At 40.6% G+C, this 11,571-nt stretch overlaps 1 protein-coding gene across 2 annotated transcripts; it reads right to left on the bottom strand.

Moving 5' to 3' along the window:
* Positions 1-11,011, bottom strand: trappc6b (trafficking protein particle complex subunit 6B). Of its 2 annotated transcripts, XM_010748099.3 has the most exons (7): positions 10,932-11,011; positions 10,695-10,852; positions 10,547-10,614; positions 2,473-2,590; positions 2,261-2,344; positions 1,827-1,920; positions 1-748 (listed from the first exon to the last, which is right to left on the bottom strand). In XM_010748099.3, exons 2-7 carry the CDS (start codon positions 10,773-10,775, stop codon positions 717-719), a joined length of 477 nt encoding a protein of 158 aa, XP_010746401.2. In that variant the 5' UTR covers positions 10,776-10,852; positions 10,932-11,011; the 3' UTR covers positions 1-716. The 2 variants fall into 2 exon arrangements, with proteins under 2 accessions (XP_010746401.2, XP_010746400.2); XM_010748098.3 differs by having other exon boundaries at positions 10,695-10,962.
* Positions 11,012-11,571: the final 560 nt, after the last annotated feature.

Raw genomic sequence — 11,571 nt, 5'->3', positions numbered from 1 at the left:
TGCAAGAAGAAACTTTAATAATAATTTCCATAATTATCATACGTTGGTGGTGTTGCTGTTCTGAGGTTGTTGTTGTTTTTTAACAACACTAAGCTGTAATATAGACAGAGCTTGATTTCATACTGATGCAAACCAGAAGTCCAGGTCCAAACAAACAACTTTAATAAAAACTAAATCATTCCATCTGTACAGTTTGGATATTGGCATGCTTAATGATAACATTCCATGATGAGTGCTACACTGTCCTGACACTGTGGGGAGCTCTTATTCACAGACTGGTGTCTGCATTCATTCAATCTTTCAATCTTTATTCTTGACCTTCAATCACATTTTGGCAGGTCTGATGACAGCATTCACCAAGTGAACTCCCCCTGACTTTGATGGAGATAGTTTGATGATAAAAAGAAAGTGCGTTAATTAAGCTGCTCGGCTGGGTCTTTATGAATTCATTTTTGGTCTCTAGTGTTAAATTGCTTTTTTATTAATCACTTAAACATAACAGATGTTCGGTGATCATGAGTAATGAGTAAGGCTGGGAAAGTGTTTGTCCACTACAAACAGAAAATACATCTCAGGTTGTTGGACGGGACTGCTGCCATACGTTACTGCAGAAGTGTAGCAACAAGTAGATTTGACTAAGGAAGATCGCTGGCATTTTCATGACAAAAGCTCAGTGGTATATGAAGGCAAACAAGAGTGTCGAGTGAATGTGGCCTCTAGATTTTCTGGATCATGACCTGGAATTTACCTGCAGAGAAAAGACAGAAAAAGAAGAAAGTGTGTCACTTTGGTCTTATTTCAAAATAACAGCAAACTCTGATTTCCTTCTGCTTAAATGTGCATGTTCAGTATTTTCCCTCTTTCAATACAGCAATCTAACAATAACAGCACATCCTACAGCTTACACAATGACCCAAGAGTAAAGCAACAGTTATCTGACACAGGCCCAAACACTGACTTCAGCTGGGTCAGCTGCAGCGAGGACTGTAACCTCCACACACGGGGCGGCCACTTAACCCACTACACTACCGACAGCCCCCTGTGTGGAGGTTTTGATCTCTAGTAGTGATATGGACCTGGATTTCTTGGAAACATGCATGCATGTTTGCAAGTTTAAGCCCAACTGTGCCTCCACCTTATTTTAGTTTGTACGTACAAACTACTTGAATGGCCGGCTTGCACTACCTCTCTCTGTTTCTCTGTATCAAGAAACAGCAGCATTTTTATGACGACAATCAAATGAACAAACCACTTTGTAGAGTTTTTTCAGCCATGGTTCAGTTTTTACAGCAGCAGGTGAGCTGCGTGTGGTGGAGGCTTGACATTAATGATGTAGCCAATCAAAACCAACCAGGTGTGCATGTAAAATAAACACTCTGTTCAACGCTACGTCAGATAATGTCTCTGTTTGTGATGAGTAGACCGCACAGGAGGAGGAGAGCGAGGCAGAGACTGTTCACTAGTGAACCCATCATGGATGGAGTCGTTCTGATTGTGAATCTGTTCAAATAACTTTGTTCCTTTGGAAACTCAAATGGAGGTCATATTGTTTTAAACACGTGGCATCAAAAAAGTTTCAAAGTGTCAATAATCTGCGTGTTTTCACTCCACCTTTTTAGTATTAGCTCAGGTTTCTTGGAACTTCAGCTGAGATGATACCAAAAACAAACCATCTACAACTTTTGACAAAACAAAAAAGGAGTGAGTCGAGTCGTATCAGTGGAAACATGCCATTTGTCTCAATGTGTCAAACTACTACTAACATCGACATTAAACTCTCAAACAATGTCCCTGAATGGATGATGAACGAGTGATGTGTGTCTTACATGCAGGCATGATGGACACCTCAGCAGTCACAATGCTCTTCACTCCCAGGTTGGACAGAGCTCCTCTCACCAGACCACAGGTGAAGGCCAGGTACTGCAGAGAGACAGACAGACTTCTGCATTACGTGATGCGTAAGGTCCGGTGTCATTACTACTGTGTTTTTATTCTGGGTTCAACACTTCAAACTGCCTCTGAACTTATTTTTTCATGCTGGAGGAGAAAGAATGCACTCTTTCAATCCTTTCAGTCCTCACACTACAGGACACTACTGTATGTAGGCTTGATGTTCTCAGGCTTACTGTAGGCTGAAGGTGTAAATCTAATAAAAACCTAAAGACTAATTGTACAGCAGATACTCAAGATTAAAAGAGCTGGTTAGGGAGGCAAAAATGTGATCAGGACAACTGTGGAAAAGGATGTTAAGTAAGAGCACCTTTGGGGCTTGTTCCAGGTACTGTTTTCCGGCTGACAGCTGACCCAGTAATCTGAACTTATTGTCCTGGAGAACATAGATACCCTGAAACACATGACAACAGAGTCAGCATAAACAAACATGAACAGAACAGGACAGGAGTGACATGATACGAGGCAAAAATAAATGAATAAATATGTTAATGATCGCCTACTACATGAATCAAAGTTCACCTGGTGATTGGTTCGAAGGTTGTCAATTTGCTTCTTGAACACACAGGTCCAGAAATCTTTACAGATGAACTTCATGATGTCCAGCTCATCTTTGAACCGCGCTGTGTCCTTTGTCAATCTGGAGAAAAGCACACCTGTTCGGTGAAGGCCAGAAACTTGACACCGTTTGTATGACTGATTCTTGCATGAGGCCCAACGCATCAGTTCACTTCTCAATACTTCTAGTCTGTCTTTCCTACACCAGCTGGTAACCGTACTTTAAAACTAAAGTTCCTCAAAACATAAAGGAACAGTACATCAGGTGGGGACTACGTCATCCATCAGGTGGATGAGTGTTTGGGGAATCAGAGAGGACAGAGTCAAAATAAACAGTGTGTGTTTGCATGATAAAAAAGGAACAGCGTGGATCACTGATGTGTTTTTAACACGCACAAACCTCGGTGGCTGTGAGGTGAAGCTAACACAGGAAGGAACTGAAGTTCTTCAAATGGCCACTTGAGGCTGCCTATAAAACGAGTCAGTCGCCATAAGCTCTCCATGTTAAAACATCCAACTTTACAGTGGAACTAAACATCCACAACAGTTTGAGACAGGGTGAATTTTTACCTGTTTTCCACCTGTTCAAATTATATTAAGCTTTAAAGTTGTAAATAATTAAGAGTGTGGCCACTTTGACAACCAGGCTGCATTCAGCCTGCCTCAGATCCACCCATTTTCGGGTTAGCCGGAGCCGGTGGAGGCAGGACCACCAAGATGGTGACAGCCAGAGCCACCACACCGAGCTTCACAGCAGCTCTTCAGTAATCTGGGTGACCTCATGGAACGTACGTCCAGGTTTTAGACAGTCTATAAGTCTGAATGGTTTTTGAACAGCAGCCGACACAGAGGAAGAAGAAACGTCAGGCTTTGATACAAACACAACACTTAGTTAGTACATACAGTCAGCTGCTTTGACTCTGATTACTTAAAAGGCACAGTGTGTCAGATTTGGGGCCTTTATTTTCAGAATAAGGCAGACTCGCTGAATCTTTTTATTTTTGTTATTTAAAAAATATTTTTATATCTACAGTAGGAGCAGGTCGTCTTTCATGGAGGGTGTCTACAGTAGCCCAGAACAGACAAACTAAATAGTGATTCCAGACTCAGCCTTTCAAGTACTGTTGTTTCAGTAGGAAGGTGAGGGTGATGTGAGGAGATTGCAATGTAGCGATTTGTAACTACATCCTACACACTGGACCTTTAAGGATTAGAAAGAACACGTGAGGAAAAGAGTGATTTCTGTTACGCTGTGCCTGATGTGAACGGACATGTCAATCAGTCAGTGACAAAATGAGTTCCTCCAGGAAGAGCTCCTGAACATGACCACAGACATCACACATGTCATCACACATGTCATCACACATGTCACATGTCATCACATATGTCACATGTCATCACACATGTCACATGTCATCACATATGTCACATGTCATCACACATGTCATCACATGTCATCATACATGTCATCACACATGTCATCACATGTCATCACACATGTCATCACATGTCATCACACATGTCATCACACATGTCATCACACATGTCATCACACGTCATCACACATGTCATCACACATGTCATCACACATCATCACACATGTCATCACATGTCATCACATGTCATCACACATGTCATCACACGTCATCACACGTGTCATCACATGTCATCACGTCATCACACATGTCGTCACAAATGTCATCACATGTCATCACACGTCATCACACATCACATGTCATCACACATGTCATCACATGTCATCACGTCATCACACATGTCATCACATGTCATCACACATGTCATCACACGTCATCACACATCACATGTCATCACACGTCATCACATGTCATCACGTCATCACACATGTCATCACATGTCATCACACATGTCATCACACATGTCATCACACATGTCATCACGTCATCACACATGTCATCACACATGTCATCACACATGTCATCACACATGTCATCACACATAGCAATCACACATTCATCACACGTCATCACACAGTGTCATACATGTCAATCACACTGTCATCACACAGTCATCACACATTCGTATCACATGTCATCACACATGTCATCACATGTCATCATCACGTCATCACACATCACAATGTTCATCAACATGTTCATCACACATCATCACATGTCCATCAACACATGTCACACGTCATCACACATGACATGTCACATGTCATCATACTTGTCATCACACGTCATCACACATGTCATCATACATGTCATCACACATGTCACACGTCATCACACACGTCAGCAGCTGTTACCTCTCGATCAGCCCCTGGCCCACTCTGAAGCCCATGTAATCTCCAGCCGGCTGATGTTTCTTCATATTCCTGCATCAATGACAGAGAAGTGATGAACACACACTGACGTCACCGTCTGTCGTTCAGCCTCAGAGGTCACGCTGTCTCACCGTCTCTCCGCTGTCAGCTGACTTGTAGATGTACTGGATCACTTCGTTATGTAGAAACTGGAAGGGAGCCTCGTCTGCCATCCTTCTTCTTCTTCTTCTGTTCACCGTCACTCAGACCGGGGCTGACGTCATTACACACACCGCGAACACACACTGGGCTTTACAAAAACACAAACACAAACACAGACAGAGTTTCTTCCTGTAGTGCTGAACTTCCAGCAGACTACAAACCGTCTGACTTACTTCCTTGTTGATCTATGTATCAAACCGGCGAGGAAGAAGAGCACACTACTGCCGCGCTACCGCCACCTGGCGGCCTGGTGGGTCAGCTACGACAACATGACTTGGAGCAAATAAGAAACTACACACGTCCCAGTAATTAACATGACTATGAATAATGAATGAAACGAATTAGGTTGCGGAGTGGCAACACACGGAAAAAGCTGTGCAGAGTATTCTTTACCAAAGTTTTTAACTTGAGAACACACACACAGACTGCAATGTATAGCTGTATAGATATGTATTTCATCAATGTGCACAGTCCCTCTGTGTGTATTTTTGATATATTCACACTGTTTATACTGCTATATCTACAACTGTGGAATACTTTTTAGATTTGTCATATTTATGTTTATGTTATATTTGCTGTATTTCTTTTTAGATCTTTTTTAAACTTGTATATATTTTATATGTCATGTTTATTGCGTTTTTGCAGCAGGGATATATATAATATGTGTGTGTGTGTGTGTGTGTAAATATTGTGTATGTGTGTGTGTGTAGTATGTATGTGTATCTACATCTATACATATACATATATATGTCCGTCAATGTGAATATAAAACGATTAATCAAAATCAGTTAAATGTACACGTTAGTGCTCTTTATTCAGAAAACCCTCATGTCACATCTACATTCCAGGATGTGGTTATTATAGACACAGATTAAATGTTATATATAATTATTTCAATATTATCATCCACAGTAACAGTGTTATACACATTAGTAGCTGTAAACATCAGCATTAGAAAAAATAACATACTGTTGTCTGGTGCTTACATAAGGAGTAAACATTTAAATCATCACTTAAAAGTTACATACGTGTTTTGTTGCCTTTTGTTTCCCAGATATATTAGTGTGGTGTGAATGGGTGTATCAGACATTAACTTAAGCACTTAGAAAGGCGCTTTATGAAGTTCAGTCCATTTCCTTTTATTAGTTCAGGGGCAGATCTGCCACATCCAATATGGCGGACGCGTTAACGTAACGCAGCAACAGACCAACCAAATGCGGATTTATCTGTTACTGAAAAAAGGGCCCCAAAATAAGTGCTTTTACCCCCTGTTAGAGGAACTTCTGTTTGAGACGAATCATGAAATAATGGTAATAATGTGCAAATCGCTTTGAAGTTTATATATGGGTCACTGTTGTTGGGAAAGTAAAAAGAGAGAGTTAGAAATGAATGACCCATTTTCAAATTATGTTGTGAAGTCAAGATGACAGATGTAAAGCACAAAAAAAAGGTTAGGAGGATGTTTTCTGAGGTTTCTGTTGGGACATATTTAATCTCGTGACCTACTGATGAAGAGAGTAAAATCAGACTGACGACAAAACACGACAAATGTTGGTTTTCATTTATTTTGCAATAAAAAGAAGTACAGTTGTCAGGTATGTGTACAATGTGATACAATGACATCAATGAAAACAATACAAAATAAAACAAGACATTTGAAAAGACCTTTAGTTCTTCATGTTCTTAGCTCCTGCAGCTGGATTAAAGGAGCAGCTCTGCGCCATCTGCTGGGTGGAGAGATCCTCGGGACAGTGATTAGAACAGGACTTGAACCACTTCACAGGACAGTCCCTACACAACACACACGTTAGAGTGACACACAAACACACAATGCTGAATTGAAATCTGCTCAATCTGCAATGAAATTTCTCATTAACATCACCATCCTTCCCTACCCGAGAGAATTAATGTTCCTAATGGTTCTTCAAAGGTTCACAAGGAGCCAGGACCAGTTGAAGAACCTCTTTATTTACTGTACAGGGTAGTTCCCCACATCTCTTCTCACTACACTGACATTTAAACTTTTGATGATTTTTAAGTCTCCTGATGAAAATATTGTGGATTAATTTTCTGTCCATTTTCTTTCATTGGCTGACTGATTGACAGAATCATTTGATTTAAAAGAAGAACAAGAACCATTTACCCTGAACTACTGAAGAGCCACATCACACAAACATGTGCTCATAAACGGCAGCCCATCCTGAACCTGAATCTAGAGCAAGAGCGATGTTTGTACCTGTGATACTTTCTGTCCGTTCCTCCTCTGGTACCTCTGTTTCATCCACTGTCCACACAGCTCCCTTTCCTCCTTCCTCCCGCACAAAACACTTGTGTAGCTGAGGTTGTGGCCGCACTGCATCTTGGTAAGAAGAGGAAAATTCAACTGTCATAGAAGCAAGGCAAAACAGGATCTGGAACTACATGTTGTCGTTGATGATAGATAATTATCGTAATTACTATTACTATTACTCAATGGTTTTAACAACTACATTGTAAAATGCATTTCCATCCATCCATTATCTGTAACTGCTTACACCATCAGGTCACTGTGCTGAGCCTATCCCAGGTAACAATAACCCTTGGGCGAGAGATGGGGTACACCTGGACAAGTCGAAACTGCCTTTTCATTCCACTTAATTCATTTAAGTCGTTATCATGTTCATGATTTAAGATTGTTATTTCTGTAAGTGGACTCAACAAACTGTAGAGCTACATTTGTCACCAACTGTTATGTTTGCTATTTTTAATGGATATATTATATATTATAATCAAATTCGCCAAACTTGATGGACAAGTTGCTAATATGAGCAAATATAAATGAATAAAAACTAGAAACTAGAACAGGATTGCAACATCCAAACCCACTCCACACTGAGCTTCAAAATGGTTATCATGCTATGGACTTTCCTCCACAGTCATCTGACCTCAACACCACTGAACATTTATGGGGGCACTGGAAGACTCAGAAAGCTGAGCATTTGGTGACATCACAAGAAGCTCTTTGGAACATTGTTAAGTCATGCTGGGATACCCTGACTCATCAGGTTTTACACAAACTTGTGCAGTCCATACCATCCCGACTGCATGTTTTCATTAAAGTTAGGCTTATATTATCATTTGTAATGAAAAGTGGTACTACATTTAAAAATATAATATGCAAGAATAGAGACTTCTGGACCCACTGTATTTCTGTCATAGTTGCAATGTTAGCTGTGATTGGCCCCAACTTCAAAAGATAAGCTAATGGATGGATGGTTCATACATACATACTGTAACAGACAGTGAGTGACATTTGCTGACAGGTATCAGAGTGAATGTCTAATCTGAGTGCTCCAAACCTTCCAGGTTGCAGTGTTGTGTCTGAAGTAGTAGAACATGGTAGTGAACCAGTTGTAGATCTCATTCAGAGTGCGCTGTTTGTCTGGAGACTCCAGGATAGACTTTAGTCAGATAGACAGCGAGAAATACAAGGACACGTTGTCACAAATCATGTCATGGAATGTATTAAGTAATTAGCCATCAGTTTGTAGAAGACAAACTGGAAACTGTTAAAACCAGTTAACATTGAAACTCACCCATCTTATCAAGGTAGGCCTAGTGTTGGAGGTCTGATGTTGTTGTATTTGTAACATTCAATACTGGGGACAAATCTGTATACAACAATGATCTATTTATCATTGTCATGTCATCAATCACATACAGTCAAGAACATGTGGTTATTCATCTGTAATTACACAGCGTGCTGGTGAGAAATGTCAGTGAAAAGTTTTAATAATAAATATGCAAATATGCTGCACACAAAACGATCCCAGCTGGCTATTTGTTCAAACCCCAGAACCTTCTTCTTGTAAGGCAACATCACTGCACCAATGTGCCACCACGCTATAACTGCCTAATATTTAAAACATGTCATTTAACAGAGATCTTACAAACACAATGTCACAAGTTGAAAAACAACTTTTTTTTGGTAAATGGACGACCATGCAGCACTTTCTATCTTTGACCACTCAAGGCACTTTTACATTAAATATCTCATTCAGGCATTCAACACTGATGCATTGTTGCATGGAAAGTGCCAATAATTGATTCATTTATTCACAAACCAATGGCAGAACAATCCAACAGCCTGGAGGAGCTGGGATCAAACCACCAATCTCATCATCAGACAGGAGCTAATCACACTCACAGCAACTTTGAGTTCAGCACCTTGCCCAAAAAACCACTTGCAGACTGGAGGAGCCAGTCAAACATCATCTTCTGATCATGGACAACCTGTTCTACCTCCTGAGCCAGTCTAAAATCTTGTGTTTTTCATTCATTTAGAGGACAATAATGGTGAAAAATGACAAATATGAACACTGATGTGAATAGCCTAACACATTACAGAGCTTGATAGAAAGTGATTGTCTCAAATCTTTATGATTAATCTCCTCCAAACATATCACAGTGAAAATTAAAACACAATTAACCTATGTGTGTAATAGGAATGAAAAGAGGAATGTGTCTGAAAAAAAAGTTGTGTATTTTGGTTTTAATATTGTCCATCGACTCAGTGTTACTGGTAGAAGGTGGCAGAAGCAGCAGCCCTGTAGCCACGCTTGTGACACTCCTCCAGATGTTTATGCTGTCATTGTTGCACTCCGTCTGCATCTCTTACTGAGGCTGGGGCAGGAATAGAGAAGGCTATATGGCCACCAGAAGCTGCCTGTAATGATTGGAGGTGGACACAACAAAGATTCAATTCTCATGCTACATGAGTAAATGTAGTTACATTTGTGTTAGACGCCAAAGGCTTGAAAAGGACGTGGAGAGTCATGTCATCACACACGTCTCATGTCATCACACACGTCTCATGTCATCACATATGTCACATGTCATCACATGTCACATGTCATCATACATGTCATCACACACATGTCATCACATGTCACATGTCATCACACATGTCATCACACACATGTCATCACACACGTCTCATGTCATCACACACGTCTCATGTCATCACATATGTCACATGTCATCACATGTCACATGTCATCATACATGTCATCACACACATGTCATCACATGTCACATGTCATCACACATGTCATCACACACATGTCATCACACATGTCTCATGTCATCACACACGTCTCATGTCATCACACACGTCTCATGTCATCACATATGTCACATGTCATCACATGTCACATGTCATCATACATGTCATCACACGTCATCACACATCACATGTCAATACACACGTCACATGTCATCACACATGTCATCACACACGTCACATGTCATCACACATGTCACATGTCATCACATATGTCACATGTCATCACATATGTCACATGTCATCACACGTAACACACATCATCAGATGTCATCACATGTCATCATACATGTCATCATACATAACACACATGTCATCACACATGTCATCATACATGTCATCACACGTCATCACACATAACACACATGTCATCACACATGTCATCATACTTGTCATCACACGTCATCACACACGTCAGCAGCTGTTACCTCTCGATCAGCCCCTGGCCCACTCTGAAGCCCATGTTCTCCAGCCTGCTGATGTTTCTCCCATTCTCCTGCATCAATGACAGAGAAGTGATGAACACACACTGACGTCACCGTCTGTCGTTCAGCCTCAGAGGTCACGCTGTCTCACCGTCTCCCCGCTGTCAGCTGACTTGTAGATGTACTGGATCACTTCGTTATGGAGAAACTGGAAGGGAGCCTCGTCTGCCATCCTTCTTCTTCTTCTTCTGTTCACCGTCACTCACACCGGGGCTGACGTCATTACACACACCGCGAACACACACTGGGCTTTATAAACACACAGACACAGACAGTGTTTCTTCCTGTAGTTTTGAACTTCCAGCAGACTACAAACCGTCTGACTTACTTCCTTGTTGTTCTATGTGTCGAACCGGCGAGGAAGAAGAGCACACTACTGCCGCGCTACCGCCACCTGGCGGCCTGGTGGGTCAGCTACGACAACATGACAGGAGCAAATAATGAAACTACACACGTCCCAGTAATTAACACGAACTATGAATAAATGAATGAAAACAAATAAGGTTGCAGAGTGGCAACACACGGAAAAAGCTGTGCAAGAGTATTCTTTACCAAAGTTTTTAACTTGGAAACACACACACAGACTGCAATTGTATAGCTGTATAGATATGTATGTTCATCAATGTGCACAGTCCTCTGTGTGTATTTTTGATATATTCACACTGTTTATACTGCTATATCTACACTGTGAATATCTTTTTATATTTGTCATATTTATGTTTATGTTTATATTTGCTGTATTTTCTTTTAGATCTGTTTAAACTTGTATATATTTTATATGTCATGTTTATTGCTGTTTGCAGCAGGGATATATATATATATGTGTGTGTGTGTGTGTGTGTAAATATGTGTGTATATGTGTGTGTGTGTGTATGTATGTGTATATACATATATATACATATACATATATATGTCCGTCAATGTGAATATAAAAACGATTAATCAAAATCAGTTAAATGTACACGTTA

Source organism: Larimichthys crocea, chromosome XV, assembly GCF_000972845.2.
Source record: "Larimichthys crocea isolate SSNF chromosome XV, L_crocea_2.0, whole genome shotgun sequence".
Classification (NCBI taxonomy): Eukaryota; Metazoa; Chordata; class Actinopteri; family Sciaenidae; genus Larimichthys; species Larimichthys crocea.
This window is presented reverse-complemented; position numbering and strand designations above follow the sequence as displayed.